Source organism: Triturus cristatus, chromosome 4_1 (genome assembly GCF_964204655.1).
Source record: "Triturus cristatus chromosome 4_1, aTriCri1.1, whole genome shotgun sequence".
Taxonomy (NCBI): domain Eukaryota; kingdom Metazoa; phylum Chordata; class Amphibia; order Caudata; family Salamandridae; genus Triturus; species Triturus cristatus.
In genome coordinates this window covers 860,742,079-860,763,273 of record NC_140585.1, presented here as the reverse complement: position 1 = coordinate 860,763,273, position 21,195 = coordinate 860,742,079, and the positions used below count along the sequence as shown (strand labels likewise).

At 47.4% G+C, this 21,195-nt stretch overlaps 1 protein-coding gene across 1 annotated transcript in view; it reads right to left on the bottom strand.

Annotated features, from left to right (window-relative positions):
- Positions 1-535: 535 nt before the first annotated feature.
- The window catches only part of ASB13 (ankyrin repeat and SOCS box containing 13), a 205,276-nt gene continuing 184,616 nt past the window's right edge, over positions 536-21,195 (bottom strand). Inside the window, exon 6 of the mRNA XM_085653572.1 lies at positions 536-1,924. Within this exon, the coding sequence (XP_085509698.1) occupies positions 1,797-1,924 (128 nt within the window). The 3' untranslated portion in view covers positions 536-1,796. The remainder of the gene's footprint in view (positions 1,925-21,195) is intronic.

Genomic DNA, 21,195 nt, shown 5'->3' with positions numbered 1-21,195 from the left:
TCTTGTTCGTTGATATATAATACAGAATACTTAACAATATAACACTGAGATGTGTCAACCAGAGAAGGAGTGCCCCCCTGCTGCATGAGATTTACACTTACACTCTCAGCCCATCCATAAACTCTAGTCAGAGCCGCCTCCTCTGGAGTTCCGCAAGAAGCTGAAGCACCTGGCTCTTCGTATAAGCACCTTGGGAAACACAAATATACACACCTGCCCAAGCGCCTGGATACCCTCTTGGGTCATCAGTGTGCTATACAAATCAATATAGCATAACATAAATATTGGTGGGAAAATCTGCCAAGGTAGCTCTTTATCTAGGCATTTCTGAACAAAGTTGGCCAATGGAAAAAGGAAGCAGCTGGAATGAACCCCTGATCCAAACCGCAAATTGACAAAGGTCTCAGGGGCTTTCTTGTTTGATGAATTACTGTTCCGTATCTTTTCCACTTCTACCAAAATGGTTCAGTGAATCACTGAGGAGAAACTTAGGAAAGAAAGGAAATAATTTGTGAAGCAGGAGAAGGACCCAATGTTTCGCAAAATCACTACAATTTTATTGCGTTTTAATCGTTATCTGCTGTAGAATGACTCGGGTATTCCAAATTACAGGGGAGGAACACAGCCACTGATCAGTGATGGGGGACGCAAGCTGCCAATGGGAGCGCACACGGAGCGTAGACCCTGGCGCGAGGGACTTGTGGAGGGAGGCGGGACATCAGGTCAAAGGAGCCCAACCACACAGGGCGCAGAGAAGGTACTCGTGGTACCACAGGGAGACGGGACACAATCAGAGAGGGCCACTGGGCAAAGAGCACCTCCCTGGGGGAGAGAGCGATGCGAGCGAAGCATCACACCAGCAGGTGAAACGGATTCAGGATGCCCCAAGGTGAAGGATAACAAGCATTGACATAGCCAATAGGTCTCGCCTTTGGGACCTTATAAGTGTTTAGCCATGCAACAGTTGCATAACTAAATACTTATAAGCTCCCAAAAGCGAGACCTATTGGCTATTTCAAACTGAAAGTGATCGCGATCAAACATCAAAGCAGCCGCGAAAGTGAAAGAAATCACGGTCAAGCGCGGCGCGCGCACCCGTGCACATGCACTGTAGGTCTAGGCTGGCCTGGTAGCACTTTTTGGAGCCCTCTCAAAAAGTCTCGCCAGACCAGTGCATGCGCTGGGTCAGGCAAGACCTAAAAACAGGGAAGGCAGGAAAAGACACGAGGATGGCTCATGCTAAAGAATCACACCCACGTGCAGCAAAGAAAGGGACACCCGCGCCAAAGAGTGAAAGGGCAAACCCTCAAAGTACGGCAATATAGTCTGCAAGCGTGCCAACAGGTAGAAAGGCAAACCCACCGAGGACAGGCAAAGACTCAAGGTGCAACGTGCAGAAAGGGGAACAGAGGCGAGGAGTGAGGGTGCTGGGTGCCACTGCGTGACAGATCAGAGCCACAGAGAATGTCACCATGTAAAGGATAAAATGCGCGGAGGGAATGAACAAGGCGAATAGCTCGCAATCCTACAATCCGAACACAACATCAGTTTCCATTGACAAATAAATATACAATGATAATGACTTAACAATTGAAATAAAAACAAAGATTTTCTAACCAATAATAAAAAAAGTTCCTATAAAACGGTGTTCTTATTGCAAAGGCCTTGTGAGTTCTTTCTGTCTCGGGCATTTGGAGGGCCGTTTATGAGTATCGATTGTTTTTCTTTCTGTTTACACAGATGCTTCATCATTTTGAGAGATGCAGCGTGCTGTCCCAAATTGTCCTTGTAGTGGTTCAGTTGTACGAAAGGTATTCTATTAATCTTGTAGGGATATTTAACAGGGCAACTTTCTCCAGTCCTCGAAGGCCAATTGCTTTCCGCAGGCTGAGTCTACAAAACTGTCTCAACGTCCTTGGAGTCTCTGAAAGCAAAGATTACGCAGTTAGTTAAGTAAACAAGCATTGATAAATGGATTAGGTTTCGCCTATGTGATTAAAACGAGGCTGTTTTTTGTTGTAAGATGTAGCTTGCTGAATGGTGGAACAAAATAACTTTCAGAAAGTCCATTAAAGTGTTATGACTTGTTTATGTGCAAAAAGGCAATATATTGTGCTGTTACTAGTGGTATAGTGCGGGTAAGTAATAGCCAAATTTTGAAATATAAAATGAAAGAGGGGAAATAATAGAATTAATTGATGTAATAGCAATATTAAGTGCTCTGAAAACTTTTGGGCCCAGTGCCACTGCACCTGTTGCACCATTCCAATCATGCCCCTAGTGCCTGCAAGTTAACTGCATTTGTGATTGCCTGTTTAGTAGTAAAATATAGTAATATTTGGTGTTGAAGGAGTTATGGCAACTTTTGGCCCGATGCCTCTGCACCATTCAAATCATGACCATATTGCCTTTAAGGTAACTGCACTTGAGACTGCCTGTTTAGTAGTACAATATTGCAATCTTAGGTGTTTAGTGGGGTGTCTAATCTTTTTGTCCTGGTGCTGTTGCACCTGCGGCAATATTCCAATAATTACCATATAGCCTGCTAGATTAATGCTCTTGGGACTGTCTTGTTTAGTAGTAACATTTAGCAATAATATGGGTTTAGTGGGATCCTTAGAGATTTTGGCCTCAAAGTCTCTGCACCTGCTGCACCATTCAAATCAAGTTCCTTTTAACTGCAAGGTAACTGCAATTGTGACTGCCTGTTTAGTAGTCAAATATAGCAATATTATGTGTTTAGAGGAGTTCTAACAACTTTTGGGCCCGGTGCTACGGCACCTGCTGCACCATACAAATCCTGACCCTGTTCCCTGCAAGGTAACTGCACTTGTGGTTGCCTGTTTAGAAATAACATATATCAATATTAGGTGTTTAGCGGGGTGCCTGGAGCTTTTGGTCCCGGTGCCCCTGCACCTGCTGCACTGTTGAAATCATGACCCTAATGCTTGACAGATAACTGCACGTATGACTGCCTGTTAAGTTGTAAAATATAGCAATTTTGGGTGTTTAGAGGAGTTCTGACAACTTTTTGGCCTGTTGCCACTGTACCTGCTGCACCATTCAAATCATGACCCTAGTGCCTGAAAGATAACTGCACTTGTAACTGCCTTTGTAGCAGTAAAATTTAGCAATATTTGGTGTTTAGTGGAGCTATGACAATTGTTGGCCCCGGTGCCACTGCACCTGCTGCACTATTGAAATCACGACACTAATTCTTGATAATAGATAACTGCACTTATGGCTGCCTGTTTGGTTGTACAATATACCAATAATCGGTGTTTAGTGGGGTGCCTGGAGCTTTTGGTCCTGGTGCCAATGCAGCTGCTGCACCATTCAAATAAGGACCCTAGCGCTTGCTAGATAACTGCACTTGTGACTGCCTGTTTAGTTGTAAAATATAGCAATAGTTGATGTTTAGAGGAGTTATGATAACTTTTGGCCCCAGTGCCACTGCACCTGCTACACCATTTAAATCAAGCCTCTTTTAACTGCAAAAGGTAACTGCAATTGTGACTGCCTGTATTGTAGTAAAATATAGCAATATTAGGTGTTTAAAGGAGTTCTGACAACTTTTTGGGTCCGGTGCCACTGCACCTGCTGCACCATTCAAATCATGACCCTGTTGTCTGCAAGGTAACTGCACTTGCGACTGCCTGTTTAGTAGTAAAATATAGCAATATTAGGTGTTTAGTGGGGAGCCTAGAACTTTTGGCCCCGGTGCCACTGCACCTGCTGCGCAATTCACATCAAGTCCCTTTTAACTGCAAGGTAACTGAAATTGTGACTGCCTGTTTAGTAGTCAAATATATCAACAGTATGTGTTTAGAGGAGTTCTGACAACTTGTGGGCCCGGTGCTACTGCACCCGCTGCACCATTCAAATCATGACCCTGTTGTCGGTAAGGTAACTGCACTTGTGGCTGCCTGTTTAGTAGTAACATATAGCTTTTGTATATTAACTTTATTTTTAACGCGCAATGTTTATTACAACATTTAGAATTTGATCATAATGACCACATAGATTAAGTTGAAAAAAATCAATCTGATAATGCCTACAAAGTGCAAAGAAAGGTACTGAGGCATGAATAGGAAATGCCACAAACATTCTAAGGCTAAAGTATCTGCTTTGCACAACTAAGTAATAAAAAGCAAGCATTCCAACACACTGTTAGAAGCGGTCTGCTTTTCTCTTGGGAAGAGATCTTATCTTGACAGTGAATGGTGCTTAAACAGTGTGAACAGCTTTAGAAGAAGTATCGTAAATGCGTGCAGCCAAAGGAAGTTAACAAAATAAAAAGTCCCACACAAAAGCGAATGAACACAGTAATTCAGCCATTTGGTAACTGATAAGAGCCCCCTTTAAAGATATCATAAATACAAGAGATTTCACAAGGCAGGCGAAACCTAAAAAGTGGTGGTAGTGTCTTCCTTTTATGTCAATTAGTGTGGAAGAAATATTTTCCCACTCAATGGGCAAACAATCTCTGTTTTTCCATTGCCCTTGTCTTCTTGCAGTTGGAGGCATTTGTCAAACTACTGGAGTCCCCTCTTCGATCAGGTCATATGGCTATTGGTCACAATCCATGTGCTATCGTGGAAGTGTCATCGGAGGAATGAGTCCTCCCCTCTCAAGCTAGCCTTGCAACATAATGTCTAAATTAGGGAATGGTGACACAAATCATAAAGGAAAACAGAAAGGCATGGATGGAAGTTTAAATCTTACTCATAGCAAACGAAACAAAGATAATGAATTGTGTTTCTCCTGCAATATAAACTAAAATGGGTGACATACTTAAACACGGGAGGGTGTGAGTCTCTTTTCAATATCATTGCCCATTTAATTAACTTCCTGTACCCACAGTTCCTTGCTCCTCTTCACGGTATTACTTGTTATAAGTATATTCTCACCCATTACTTATGTTCATCACGCGACAGTGGCAGTAATACACTCTGAGGCAAACAGATCGATTGCTCACACTAACGTGTGATGGTCACTTTACTTGAAAACAATTTCCACAGTGATAAAATGTATTTTGGAAGGAAGGGCCGTGCTTGTGTCTCTTTCCTCTTGCTTTACTGCGTGAAGTAAGACTGTGATTATCCTGCGGCTTGTTTTGTGACTCGGCTGCCAACATCAACTCGCACATTAGGCCTGAAAGTGTTGGGCTCCTTATTATCTGAAAAGGATCGGAGCCTAATTGAGGGCTGGTGTTGTGGCAGTTGACAGGTATCATATATGGAGGAATCGTCTTCCCGTCGCTGGATAGTAATGAGCAGGGTGACTGGTCATTCGGTATCGGGGAACATTAACATCGCAGTGCCTTAAAGCATCGCCCATGCCTCCTAGCCAAATGCACTTCATCAAGGTTTCCACTCGACGTGCCACGCAGAAAGCCATCAGAATTTGATGACGCACAAAAATTAATTAGAGGCTGATTATAACAAGCAGAAAAAGCAGAAAGTGGCAAACCTTTACAAAAAACTACAGTGGGACGAAGGAAAGAGCTCCCTGACAAGTATCATGGAAGAGAAGAGGATGTGGCACAGTGGCCAGAGCTGCTGACTCGGGAGCTGGGGATCCCGGATCGAGTCTCAGCGGTGCAACTTCCTGTGATTCTGGGAAAATCACTTAATCTCTTCGGGTGATAAATTGCAGTATATACATCTGCTAATGAGGCCTGGCGCGAGGAGGTGGGCAGGTGGGTGGTGGCGGAGCGGGAGGCTTTATACCAGGAGGAGTACAGAGGCCTGAGGAAACGACCGGTGGCACTTGAATGGGCTCAACTGATTGAGCAGTTTAAGGCGTTAGTAGCCCCGGACCCCGCGGGGTCGCCTACTGCACTGCGAGTTAGCGGGGTGGATGTATAGAGGCGGGGGGTTACTAGGCACTGGCGGAGCTGGGGGGGTGATGCACCTGTGAACCCCGCTTGTTAATTGGTATCTCGATTATCTCCTGAGCGTGGGGGTCCTTCCTGGCCCCGTATATGGGCTGGCTTTCCTTTCCCGTCTCTCTCCCCCCCCCCCCCCCCTCTGGGGGGCTTGCCGCCCTGTCCCCTCTTCTGCCTTCCCTTTGGGGGTCTTTTCATCCCCCCCCGCTTTCTCTTTCCCCCTCCCGCCTCTGACTCCTCCCCTTCCTCTCCCCCCCTCCTTTCCCCTTCCTCCTCCTCCTCGGTACGGACCCCCCCAGGTGGGGGTATCGGAGCTGGGTGAGCGCCTGCCGCAGGTACATCGGCGGGGGTGGCCCTCCCGAGCAGCGGCACCAATGTTCTTAGTTAGTTTGGGGGTGGGGGGAGGGGGGATTGTTGGGGTAGGGTAGAATTGCATATTATACTGATCTGCTCACTGTAAGTGTTGAACGTACCACTTGGGGTACTAGTTGAGTGTCTTATTTGCTGATAACCATTGCCAATGTGGGATGGGATGTACCTCATCGTTGGAGGGGCGGATCTTTGTAAGTGGGATGCCAGAGCGTGGCTTATGCTCAGGAAAATGCACAGATGACGCATGCATACGGGATGTAACTGTTCACTATTGTTATCTGATGCTCAATAAAGATATTTTCAAAATAAATAAATAAATCTGCTAATTTAATTTAAAGTATCACGCAAGACGAAATAGCAGAAAGAGGCAACATTTTATGAAAAAATTATTCCACCAAAGAGGATGTAACAGTATTTTGGCTACAGGAAACGGATAAGAGAAGCAGACGAGGAACAAACATTGGTAAATGTAGGAAAATATGCTACACTCAATAGAAATGGAGGAAAAGTAAGTGGCAAACACAGGAACCAATGAAAAGTCAGGAAAGCAAGGGGACGGGATGTAAGCCCCTTTTAAATATTTATATTAAAAAAAATAGATTTCACAAGCACAATGCAAGTACTGTGCAGGCGAAACCTAAAAAGGAAAGAAAAGCCATGGTACAAACGTCTCTATGCCTTACTCTCACCATCCTAAATTGGTTACACAACCACTGTGGAATGTGAAATATTGGCTAGAGTTTGGAGAAGAGTTTATGTACAACACTATACGCCTAATTCTTCCAAACGGCTCTAGTCCAAAATGGCTGGCCAGGAAGTGCAACTCGTAAGCATATTCAAAATTTCAGTGTCTTTCTTGTAAGCCGAATGCCTCGTTCTTCACTGCTCTCGGTGTGAAGTTGTATGTACCTCAAAGAAAAGGTTCTGAAGAACTTATAGTGGTTTCTTCACAGTTCAAATTTCCTTCTCTGTTTTCAAATTACAATTTGATAACGGAGATGTGAAATGATTAGTAATCTCCTTTAACCAGATCTGAATCTTGGCGAAGGATGAATCTATCTCATTCAGGACTGCACATTACAATCAGTTTGGGATAATGTCACCTTCCTTGTATAATACCTTCACAGTTTCTAAGCCCACTCACTTAATACTCCTATTTTGCAGTTAACACAGAACCGGTTAATGCAAGGTAGGTAGGTATTGTTTATAATTATTCACTCCTCCTCCTTCCTTCCACAAGAACACCCTATTCATACTTCCAGTTCCTGGTAAGTGGGTCGGCCAGCAGGCGGGAGTTCGGATAGCGCTTCATTCCTAAGAAAACAAGATAACAAAAAAAGAATTTCTTAACAAATGACTGGATAATTATTTGAGGACCCCGCATATCTGTTGGGACACCAACTGCATTTAGGTGATGCCAACCTAATGCCCCAGTAAGGACTAATCAAGGAAAAAATAATAATCTAGTGACCAGGAGATGTTGGAACACTAGTAACTAACAGATGGAGTTTTTACCCATGTGGAACCTAAGAAAAACCTAATATTTTGAGAAGTGATAACAAGAGCCGGGCACTGCCCCTGTGATCCCCCCCTTTAAATCCTCCGCTGCATTAAAAAGAAAATCAGCAAGCGGCCCTGATAAAGGTGGACTTAATTAATTGCATCCACTGAAACGTACGTCGGCCATGTTACCTTTCCAGCTGGTGGCAAAATCTTGGATATAAAGGAAGATATCTCCCCATGTGCTTATTAACTACAAAACCATTTTGTAGCTGGATTTTACAGAATGAGTTGTGTAGTGTGTAGAGTGTATGAGTATGTCTGGTATGTAATGATTGTATGAGAGGAGTTTGTATACGTTAAATGGCAGGGAGATTAGTTCAATTTTGATACCTTGTATGTAAAAAAAAATTTGTATCAATTGTTTCAATTTGCACATTTGACAAGGAATACAATCATGTTGCACTAGTCAAGTCGTATATTGTATAAATGAAAAAAGAAGAGTTTGTGGTGTTTGAAATAGTTAAAAACAAAAACACATTACCCCCTACTCCCTATTAATTAAAAAAAGTTTTTATTAATCACAAAAAGAACAGATAAATCAAAAAATATTTTTCTATTTAAATAAAACAATAAATAAACTAATATGAATCGATGTTTTTTTTATATATTGGTTGTGATGTTCCAAATGCCTAGGGATAGCCCAAGTGAACTGTATTTAGCCACATTTGACTCAGAGTTGGTCGAGTGGGAGGTGCTTTCGGGCATATACATTCATAGTTCTGTTTTCCCTTTTCTCCCAGACCTCCAAATTAAACCATAAAGGGTACATTTGTTCTTAGACAGCCCTCAGTTGTTTCTCCCTGTAGCTAAAGATAATTTGTTACAGGGTCCAAATGTCCCTCAGGATGGAGCAGAGTGGCATTCATCGGCGCGGTCCTCTGCATACCAGCATAAATATGCGTGATCAGCTTACGGGGCGAGGGATTGATCAGCATCTCCTCAAGTACGATGAAAGAGGAGAACGTGTCGTGGAGGTTACGCAGTGACGCCAAAAGCTGATGATAGGTCATGACGTTCAAAAAGGACGCGACAGGATCCTGAAACACCCTGCTCATGAGCAATAAAGCTGCCATCAGGGTACACCACTCCAAATGAAGTCAGCTGCAGACGGCGCAAGCGTGCCTGTGTCCCTGCCTACGCAGTCATGGGGAGCAAAGGATGTCCCGAGAGCGGAACGGATGGGCCAAATAGGTAGTCAAAACGTGCCCCTTTCCGCAGCTTATTCCACACCCTAACTGTGCATACCACAGTATCTATGTGCTGATGCACCTGGTGGACAGGGCATAGATGACCGTCTGGAGTGGACATGGGGCCGTATGAGGATGAAATTGTATGGGTGTAGCCTGAAGTGCCCAAAGTGGCCTGAGCACTAGGAAAGTACAAGTTAATTTCAGGGGCCCTAACCCACCCTGCTCAAATGAGAGCGTCAAGATCTCCCAGGACATGCAAGGCTGTTAGCTGGCCCAAGCCAGCAGACCAGGTGCGACCGGAGCAGTTAACTAAAACACACTGGCAGAGGGAGAGGTATATTGGTGAATAAATATAATCATTTGGGGAGTATAACCATTTTTGCAATGGCCAATCAACCAGTCAAGGACAATGGTAGTTTTGACCAGACGGACACACGATCTTTAAGCCATGTCATCAGTCTGCCATAGTTTTCCTTCCCGAGCTCCTCCAAGTTTCGGCTGAGGCACACAAACATAAAGCGAATGCGGTCCTAGGCCCAAGTTGGGAATAAAAGTCACTGTGGTCATAGTGAGCGGGAACAAATGGAACTTCACCCAGTTGATGGAGATGCCTGACATACTGCAGAGGCAGGTGCAATCTCGGAGGAGTGGGTCCAGATTATCCGACGGGTCATGGACATATAGTGTAACTTTGTGTGCATACAAGTATCCGCCGGGGTCTGAATGCTAGGCAACGGTGTGAGTGGTGCTAACACAGCCTGGCAGAAAGCAGCTCCATCGGGATGGCAAATAAAATTGGTGCCAGTGCGCACCCCTGGTGCGTACCATGGGCAATTGCAAATGGAGCTGAAATCGCACCGTTAATCCGCAGGTGAGCAACGGGCCAAGTGTACCGCAAACGGGCCAGATGCAAACTCGGATCGATCGTGTGAAGAAGAGCAAAAAACATGCTCAGTTTGTGAACCGTCGATCTTCCTGGCACAGAGCCGGACTGGTCCGGGCAAACCACGACAGGCACGAGGGGAGAGCAGCCAGTAGGATTCACTATGCCTCGGTGTGAGAAGTTGGCCTGATATATGATGTCACTAGTTCTAGTGTACACCCTGTATCAGTCCAAACAACCCTTATGGTGATTGGTTGTAAAGTCAACCTTATAGACCAGCTATCCTAGTGGTAGCATGGACAAGAGCAGTCTTAGGCTAAACTCTGTATGGCATGTGAAGCCAGCTGTTATACCATTACAATCCCTTGAATACCAAATGAAAGGACACCACACCAGGTATATATAAAAGTAGAATGTATTTATTCTAACATATACCCTCAGCACTCTTTATGAGTTCAGAGGTCTAAGTACAAACAATTTCTTAAGTAGCATACGTTAAGTTACACAGGAAAATACAGTTAGGCCCGAGGGCCACGCAAACAATATACTAAGAAAGTGGTATAAGTACCACATCACGAACAGAGAGTAGGCCTAGGGCCTAGGGAATCGCTGGGGCTACACTACCTTACCAAGAGTTAGGAAGTGGGAGGCCCACGGGAAGCGTGTGCAGTGTGGAGACACACACGCGCGTTACATTAAAGTCAACAGGAATGTAGTAGTTAGAAATAGGGAGAATAAGGACACTTCCGAAGTGACTAGGAGGAAGCAACTAAAGACTTAGACACTTGGATAGTCAATATCCACTGGAGCACCGGAGTACTCGTGTTACCTCACCCACAGGAGACGGGTGCATAGGTGTGAAGATGTGTCGGGTGTCGTCGCTGGATCCTATGGATGCCTGAAGAACAGATGCTGGCAGGCGGCGAGGAGGAAGATGTCCGGTGGACCCAAGGATGGATCTTGAAGGAAGAACACCTGCAAGCAGAGGGGACAAAGTCTGGGTCACTAGCCAGTGACCGGGTGGATCCAGGAAGGAAGCAGGCGATGTCGTGCAGAACACAGGTGACGTCTTGAAGCTTGTCTCTGCAGCCACGTGGACCAGGAGGCGTCGGGGACGACCAGGACCAGGATACGGGCTGTCCCACGAAGGATCTTGCTGATGGCGGAGTCGACGTCCTGATTGGAGTCAACAAGCCTTGGCAAAGGCAACCCACGCGGAAATCGAAATTCGCTTCAGGTGCAGACCAGGGAGGTCTGAGGTGCTTCTCTTTCACAGGGAAGCAGGAGCCAGTCTGGAGGAGCCAAACCAGCGGTGGAAAGTTAAGGGTTCGTCGCCACTGAGGCTAATAGCCAACGGGCCAGCAACCGGACAGACGCGTCGAGCAGGAAAATGCAGAAGGGCCCCACGCAGAACTCATGGAGTGTGGAGGGCTGATCTTCGGTGCAGATTGTGCTCGGGGTTGGGGCTTCTCAATCCCCAGAGCACAACTTCGAGGATGCCTCAGAAGCTGCGCTGGAAGCTACTCGCCAATTTTCCCAGGTAGCCGGTCCCACGTCTCTCGTCGCCTCCACGGATCTCAGCTCTGCTGTGGATGTGGATCAGGGTCGGAGAAGTCTGGAAGTCAAGGCGCTGGTCGGGCTCTGCAGTCGGTTCCTCGTAGAACTTGGGCAAAGCAAACGGCAGGTCGCTTGTTGGTGCCTGTTTGCACAGGGTGGCCGCTCCTTGGCCACAAGGGAGATTCTTCAGTCTTCTTGTCGTCGAATGTCGAAGGTCCAGAGTTTCGTGCCTAGTTTCAGTTCAGGATAAATCTAAAGTCCTAGGGACTCAGCTCCCACTCTTATACTAATCTGGGGGGCTGGATTACCTGCTAGGTCCCTCCTATGGGTGGGACCAGGGAGGGGGGTGGTTACACCCTCTTCCCTTTGTCCAGTTTCGCGCCAGGGCTGGGGCTGAAGTGCCCCAGCACCGGTTTGAACCGGGCTATGCATGGGACACCTTGTGTGCCCCAGGCAGTGTCTCGTTTCTTTCCTCCCTCCCTGCCCCAATACACTAAGTCCTATCTGGGGTGGTGCTAGCACCTCCCAAGGCAGGAAACCAATTGTCCACGCCTCCCTCGCTGGAAGGACTCCCAGCAGCAGGAGGTCAGACTTGTGTCCGTGGCAGCAGCATCCATTTTGTGATGCTGGGGCTCTGGTTAACTTTAACCGGGTAAGTAGGATTTTAACATGTCTTCTCCCTGTAGAAGGGGGGATACTATCCTCATCGCCAGAAATGGTGTGGGGGTAGTATTCCAAAGTGTTAGACACCTTACACGACATGTTTTGATAAAGCCAAACCATAGTTACTATAACCGTGAGGATTATAAGGCACTTTAAGAGTATATGGTAGGCGATATCATAGAACAGCTATAAGGACATGGTTCCGAAAGCTGCAGACAGGCTCAGCTCACACTAGAGCACCATCTCACATGTTACCAAGCACTCTTCCTCCAGGATTGTTAAGGCCTGCCATAGGAGTGGCTTACAGGTTACCCATGTGTCTATATATAAGGTAGGTATAGGAATAATATACCTAAGCAAGGGGTGATTACACAACCTTGCCCCAGCTGAGTGATCAGCCAGTTGTGTCATGATGGGAGGCCAGCCAGGGGTGGCATAATACATACTGCAGCCCCTGGTTGGCCTAGGGTACACCTATGCCCTGGGTACCTAAGGTAGACTGTACAGGGACTCATAAGGTGATCCTTACCAATTGGGTTATGTACCTCAAGTACATAGTATGAATTTAGAGAGAGAACAGCTGGGCTGTGGGTCTGTTTAGCAGGCCCACAGCCATATCTAAATCGAAAACCAGTAAAGCAAAAGCAAAAAGTGGGGGTGACCATAGGAAGCAGACCCTACTCTCCTACACAACCCCCCCCCCCCCACCAAACTTAGGGACATTAAACAAACCTTGACCAGTTGAGTCTTCATGTTCTAAGTGTAAATATCTGGAGAGTCCATCTGCATCGGCATGGTCAGTCCCAGGTCTATATTCCACTGTGAAGTCCATCCCCTGTAGGGAAATGGACCACCTAAGAAGTTTGGGATTGTCACCCTTCATCTGATTTAGCCACAAGAGGGGCTTATGGTCTGTCTGAATCTTGAAGTGAGTGCCCAACAGGTATGGCCTCAGCTTCTTCAGGGCCCAGACCACAGCAAAGGCCTCCCTCTCAATAGCTGACCAACGTTTCTGTCTAGGGGTCAGCCTTCTACTAATAAAAGCAATGGGCTGGTCTTGACCATCTATATTCAGTTGTGAAAGAACAGCTCCCACACCCAACTCAGAAGCATCTGTTTGGACAATGAATTCTTTTGAGTAATCTGGACTTTTCAGAATAGGTGCTGTGCACATGGCCTGCTTCAGGTCATCAAATGCCTTCTGACAGTTTACTGTCCACTGAACTTTCTTTGGCATTTTCTTGGAGGTCAAGTCATTAAGTGGTGTCACAATGGACCCATAGTTCTTAACAAACTTACTGTAGTACCCAGACAGGCCCAAGAAAGCTCTGACCTGTGTCTGGGTAATTGGAGGAGTCCAGCCCTTTATGGTCTGGATCTTGCTCTCCAGTGGTTGAACCTGACCCCCACCTACTAGGTGGCCCAGGTACACAACCTTGCTCTGCCCTATCTGGCACTTAGTGGCCTTGATAGTGAGGCCTGCCTTTTGCTGGGTCTCTAAGACATCCCTCAGGTGGTCCAGGTGATCCTCCCAGGTGGAGGTAAAGACAGCAATATCATCAAGATAAGCTGCACAGTAGTCATCCAGGCCTGTACGGACTTGATTCACCAACCTTTGGAAAGTGGCAGGTGCATTCTTCAAGCCAAAGGGCATTACCACAAATTGATAATGTCCTCCTGGGGTTGAGAAAGCAGTTTTGGCTTTTGCACTCTCAGCTAGCCGGATTTGCCAGTAGCCTGCTGTCAGGTCAAATGTACTCAGAAACTTGGCAGCTGCCAATCTGTCAATGAGTTCATCTGCCCTAGGTATTGGGTGGGCATCTGTCCTAGTGACAGAATTGAGACCTCTGTAGTCTACGCAAAACCTCATCTCTCTCTTACCATCTTGGGTGTGAGGTTTTGGCACAAGAACTACAGGACTAGCCCAAGGGCTCTCTGAAGGTTCAGTGACTCCCAGCTCCAACATCTTTTGTACCTCAATCTTTATGCAGTCCCTGACATGGTCAGGTTGCCTGTAGATTTTACTCTTCACAGGCAGACTGTCACCAGTGTCCACCTCATGGGTGCACCAGTTTGTCTGACTTGGGGTCAGTGAGAACATATGTCTATAGGCCTGTAGAACGTGTCTGCAGTCCTGTTGCTGATGATTAGTGAGGCTGTCTGAAAAGACCACACCATCAACTGAACCATCATCAGGGTTCTGAGTCAGCAGGTCTGGGAGAGGGTCACTCTCTTCCTCCTGACCCTCATCTGTAGCCATGAGCAAGCCCATGTCTGCCCTGTCAACATATGCCTTTAACCTGTTGACATGAATCACCCTGTGGGGGCTTCTGGGAGTCCCAAGGTCCACCAAGTAGGTGACTTCTCCCTTCTGCTCAACAATAGTGTGGGGTCCAGACCATTTGTCCTGGAGTGCTGCTGGGGCCACTGGCTCCAACACCCACACTTTCTGTCCTGGCTGGTACACAGGCAGCACAGCCTTTTGGTCATGCCAAGATTTTTGGAGTTCTTGGCTTGCCTCAAGGTTTTTAGAAGCCTTCTTCATATACTCTGCCATCCTTGAGCGGAGGCCAAGCACATAATCCACTATATCAAGCTTGGGTTGTCTGAGAGGTCTCTCCCATCCTTCCCTTACTAGACATAGGGGTCCCCTTACAGGATGCCCAAACAAAAGTCCAACAGGGCTGTAGCCAACCCCTTTTTGTGGGACCTCTATGTAAGCAAACAGAAGGCAGGGTAAAAGGATGTCCCATCTTCGCCTAAGCTTGTCTGGTAAACCTTTTATCATCCCTTTTAGGGTCTTGTTGAACCTTTCAACAAGCCCATTGCATTGTGGGTGATAGGATGTAGTGAATTTGTAGTTAACACCACACTCCTTCCACATTGCAGTCAGATATCCTGACATGAAGTTGGCACCTCTGTCAGAGACAAGCTCCTTTGGAAACCCCACTCTGGAGAACACTCCCAGTAGGGCCCTTGCCACAAAAGGAGCTGTTGTGGTCCTCAGGGGTATAGCTTCTGGGTACCTGGTGGCATGGTCTACTATCACCAGTATGAATCTGTGCCCAGATGCTGTTCGGGGGTCCATTGGTCCAACAATGTCTATCCCCACTCTCTCAAATGGAACCCCCACCACAGGTAGTGGTATTAGGGGGGCCTTTGTGGTGCCACCTGATTTGCCACTGGCTTGGCAGGTGACACAGGAGCGACAAAACTCCTTGGTCTCTTCTGACATGTGAGGCCAGTGAAAGTGAGGGACAAGTCTGTCCCAAGTCTTATTCTGGCCTAACTGTCCTGCAAGGGGAATATCATGGGCCAAGGTAAGAAGGAAGCCTCTGAAACTCAATGGTATGACCAACCTTCTGGACGCACCAGGCTTGGGGTCTCTAGCCTCTGAGTACAGCAGCCCTTCATCCCAATACACTTTATGGGTACCTTGAGCATTCCCTGCAGCCTCAGCAGCAGCCTGCTGTCTGAGGGGTTCAAGAGAAGGACAGTCTAATTGTGCCTGACTCAGATCTGCCCATGAAGGTCCCCCTGTCCCAAGAAACTCAACCTGGTCAGGTTCCAGTTCTTCTAGGACAGTTCCTTCAGGGCTCTCAGAATCATCCTCCTGTGAGAGCTGATTCTCTACCTGAGGCAGGGGGGGGGAGGCACATACTTAACCCTACTGCTCTTTCTCTTGGGTTGTGTCTGGTCCATTATCCCAGGATCCAGCACTTGTTCAGTGTTGCACTTTTTGGCCTGTGGCCTAGTCACAGCAAGGACATGTGCATCTATTCCCAGCATTTCTGCATGGGTCCTATACTCCACCTCAGCCCAAACTGAAGTTACAAGGTCATTTCCAAACAGACACTCTACAGGAAGGTCTGAACTTACCACAACTTTCTTGAGGCCAGTTACCCCTCACCAGGAGAAGTTAACAATTGCCACACTATGGGAGGTAGGGGCATTGCTAGCGTTGGTCACTAGGTAATTCTCACCTAGCATGATCTGTCCAGGGTCCACAAAGGCAGGTGTCACCATTGTGACACTAGCACCTGTGTCCCTGTAGGCCTGAGCCATCCTATGGTTGATTAAAGGAGTCTGTCTATACTTGCCCAGGTTACTGGGACTCACAGTAGAGAACTAAACTATGTCCCCATCATAGATCAGAACAGCCCGAGTTGGTATCCTGACTAGGCCAGAATCCACCTCAGTTCCCAGGGTTAACCCTATTACACCCTTTTGCTGGGAACCACCACTTACAGCTGGACTAGGGGGTACAGTTGCCTTAGGGGCAATGGTGGTTGGGGGCTTGTCCTTTTTGGTGCACTCACTATACCAATGGGAATTGGACTTACAATAGTTACACCAAGGTTTCTTTTGGCCATCTTTCTTTTTATCCTTTTTGGGACCACCCTCCCCCTGAGCCTGTTGGGGGACTGGTGAAGACTTCTGGTCTTTTGCTTTCTGCTCATTACCCTTCTGGTCTGCCTTTTTCTGATCACCGCCCTGGTTCTGGGATTTCTGCTTAACTCTAGTCCTGACCCACCTATCTGCCTTCTTTCCCAATTCTTGGGGAGAAGTCAGATCAGAGTCAATCAGGTGTTGATGCAGTAGCTGGTTTTGACAGTTGCTAAGGATTTGTTCTCTCATGATCAAATTATACAACCCTGTATAGTCCTTAACCCTACTACCCAATAACCAGCCTTCCAAAGTCTTAGTGGCGCAATCAACAAAGTCAGTCCAGTCCTGAGTCTGTGTCTTCTGGGTATCCCTGAACAACAACCTGTATTGTTCAGTGGTTAGGCCAAACCCATCAATCAGAGCACTCTTCAGGACAGTGTAATTATCAGCATCCTCATCACACTGTGAGGAGCTTGTCTCTACCTTTCTCAGAGAAGGAGAGCCACAAGATAGCTGCCCACTGACTTTGGGGTACCTGCTGTACTTTGCAAGCCCTCTCCAAAGCAGTTATCCATTTGTGGATGTCATCCCCACACTTGTAGGGAGGTACAATCTTGCTCAGGTTTCTATTCTCATAGGTCCTGTCTCTATCCTTCTGGATAATGCTGCCACCAGTGGGTTCTAACCCACTTAACTTTTGCTCTCTGGCCAGAGCAAGTCTCCCCTTGGCAAGGGCAAGTTCTTCCCTTTTAATCCTCAGATTGACTTCCCTCATTCTGGCCTTATGCTCTTTTCTCTGTGGAGAAGTCATTCTCCTATGAGAAGAGGCATTGGAGTCGTTAGAGACATGGAAGTGGATAGATTCCCTGGAAGGGGATCGTCTTCTCCTATCTCTCTGGTTAAGTCCACTTGGGGGCCTGAATGGGGGGATCCCATTCTGACTCCCATGTAGGCTTAAGTTAGGCTGGCTAAGTCTCCTAACTTGGACCTGGCTGTCTACCTCATCTTCTGAAGTCCCTTCTGACTCATCTTGATCAGTGTGGTGAGGGGAGTCTTCTGTAGAGGGCAGACCCTCATCTGTACCTAAGGTACCATCGTGGGAGGCTCTCTGAGCATCATACTCTTCTAAGATCTCCACTAGATAAATGAGGGTAGGGTTGGAACCCTGTTTTAACTTTCTGGAGGTCCACAATTGTCTCATCTCCTGAAAAGTTAGGGTATCATATCTAGAGGGTATCCTTCTAGGATTTACCTCTCCTGAGAGAGAATCATCTTGATCTCCTCTCAGAGACATGATCTAGTGAGGATGTGGTGTGTGCAACTACCTACACTAGTTGTATCTACTAAAACCTCTCTAGTGGTTGTAGTCAGGGTGTGCTAGGCCCTTCAATCTACAACAACTAAGTTCAGTAGAACTTAAGTATTCTAAGATTTTGTTTTATATGTACCTTACAGTACCTAATGTGATCTTTCAATTTGATATCTCAAGATTATAATGGTATCACAACAGCAAGCTCAGATCCCAAACGCTGCTCACCAATGTGAGAAGTTGGCCTGATATATGAGGTCACTAGTTCTAGTGTACACCCTGTATCAGTCCAAACAACCCTTATGGTTATTGGTTGTAAAGTCAACCTTATAGACCAGCTATACTAGTGGTAGCATGGACAAGAGCAGTCTTAGGCTAAACTCTGTATGGCATGTGAAGCCAGCTGTTATACCATTACAATCCCTTGAATACCAAATGAAAGGACACCACACCAGGTATATATAAAAGTAGAATGTATTTATTCTAACATATACCCTCAGCACTCTTTATGAGTTCAGAGGTCTAAGTACAAACAATTTCTTAAGTAGCATACGTTAAGCTACACAGGTAAATACAGTTAGGCCCGGGGGCCACGCAAACCATATACTAAGAAAGTGGTACAAGTACCACGTCACGAACAGGGAGTAGGCCTAGGGCATCGCTGGGGCTACACTACCCTACCAAGAGTTAGGAAGTGGGAGGCCCACGGGAAACGTGTGCAGTGTGGAGACACACACGCGGGTTACATTAAAGTCAATAGGAATGTAGTAGTTAGAAATAGGGAGAATAAGGACACTTCCGAAGTGACTAGGAGGAAGCAACTAAAGACTTAGACACTTGGATAGTCAATATCCACTGGAGCACCGGAGTACTCGTGTTACCTCACCCACAGGAGACGGGTGCATAGGTGTGAAGATGTGTCGGGTGTCGTCGCTGGATCCTATGGATGCCTGAAGAACAGATACTGGCAGGCGGCCAGGAGGAAGTGTCCGGTGGACCCAAGGATGGATCTTGAAGGAAGAACACCTGCAAGCAGAGGGGACAAAGTCTGGGTCACTAGCCAGTGACCGGGTGGAACCAGGAAGGAACCAGGCGATGTCGTGCAGAACACAGGTGATGTCTTGAAGCGTGTCTCTGCAGCCACGTGGACCAGGAGGTGTCGGGGACGACCAGGACCAGGATACGAGCTGTCCCACGAAGGATCTTGCTGATGGCGGAGTCGACGTCCCGATTGGAGTCAACAAGCCTTGGCAAAGGCAACCCACGCGGAAATCGAAATTCGCTTCAGGTCTAGACCAGTGAGGTCTGAGGTGCTTCTCTTTCACAGGGAAGCAGGAGCCAGTCTGGAGGAGCCAAACCAGTGGTGGAAAGTTAAGGGTTCGTCGCCACTGAGGCTACTAGCCAACGGGCCAGCAACCGGACAGACGCGTCGAGCAGGAAAATGCAGAAGGGCCCCACGCAGAACTCGTGGAGTGTGGAGGGCTTATCTTCGGTGCAGATGGTGCTCGGGGATAGGGCTTCTCAATCCCCAGAGCACAACTTCAAGGATGCCTCAGAAGCTGCGCTGGAAGCTACTCGCCAATTTTCCCAGGTAGCCGGTCCCACGTCTCTCGTCGCCTCCACGGATCTCAGCTCTGCTGTGGATGTGGATCAGGGTCGGAGAAGTCTGGAAGTCAAGGCGCTGGTCGGGCTCTGCAGTCGGTTCATCGTAGAACTTGGGCAAAGCAAACGGCAGGTCGCTTGTTGGTGCCTGTTTGCACAGGGTGGCCACTCCTTGGCCACAAGGGAGATTCTTCAGTCTTCTTGTCGTCGAATGTCGAAGGTCCAGAGTTTCGTGCCTAGTTTCAGTTCCGGATAAATCTAAAGTCCTAGGGACTCAGCTCCCACCCTTATACTAATCTGGGGGGCTGGATTACCTGCTAGGTCCCTCCTATGGGTGGGACCAGGGAGGGGGGTGGTTACACCCCCTTCCCTTTGTCCAGTTTCGCGCCAGGGCTGGGGCTGGAGTGCCCCAGCACCGGTTTGAACCGGGCTATGCATGGGACACCTTGTGTGCCCCAGGCAGTGTCTCGTTTCTTTCATCCCTCCCTGCCCCAATACACTTAAGTCCTGTCTGGGGTGGTGCTAGCACCTCCCAAGGCAGGAAACCTATTGTCCAAGCCTCCCTCGCTGGAAGGACTCCCAGCAGCAGAAGGTCAGACTTGTGTCCGTGGCAGCAGCATCCATTTTGTGATGCTGGGGCTCTGGTTAACTTTAACCGGGTAAATAGGATTTTAACATGTCTTCTCCCTCTAGAAGGGGGGAATACTATCCTCATCGCCAGAAATGGTGTGGGGGTAGTATTCCAAAGTGTTAGACACCTTACACGACATGTTTTGATAAAGCCAAACAATAGTTACCATACCGCGAGGATTATAAGGCACTTTAAGAGTATATGGTAGGCGATATCATAGAACAGCTATAAGGACATGGTTCCGAAAGCTGCAGACAGGCTCAGCTCACGCTAGAGCACCATCTCACATGTTACCAAGCACTCTGCCTCCAGGATTGTTAAGGCCTGCCATAGGAGTGGCTTACAGGATACCCATGAGTCTATATATAAGGTAGGTATAGGAATACTATACCTAAGCAAGGGGTGATTACACGACCTTGCCCCAGCTGAGTGATCAGCCAGTTGTGTCATGATGGGAGGCCAGCCAGGGGTGGCATAATACATGCTGCAGACCCTGGTTGGCCTAGGGTACACCTATGCCCTGGGTACCTAAGGTACACTGTACAGGGACCCATAAGGTAATCCTTACCAATTGGGTTATGTACCTAAAGTACATAGTATGAATTTAGAGAGAGAACAGCTGGGCTGTGGATCTGATTAGCAGGCCCACAGCCACATCTAAATCGAAAACCAGTAAAGCAAAAGCAAAAAGTGGGGGTGACCATAGGAAGCAGACCCTACTCTCCTACACTCGGTCTTGAGTCCTCATCAGGTTTGAGGATGGTCACAATAAGGGCCTCGCGCAGGGAAGGCGGGAGCACGCCCGTATGCATGGACTCCTCATACAAATCAAGGAGGTGTGGGGCCAGAAGGGGTGCAAACTCCTTATAGAAGGATGCAACAAAGTCATCAAGGACAGGAGCTTTAACCCTAGGCAGTCCTGTGATGACCTGAGCAATCTCCTCCTCTATAAAGGGTTCATTTTAAAAAGGCAGAGAAGCAGCAATGAGTCCAAGCAGGCGGCTAAATCAGGGGGAGGTGCACAGTGGGATGATGTGTATAAGTTAGCATAGAAATTTACTACAGTGCGCTGTACGGCAGCGCTGCTGGCTTGTTTTTTTGGTGGTCGTCCAAAATCTCGACCCATTGTCATTCGCCCAGGATTTG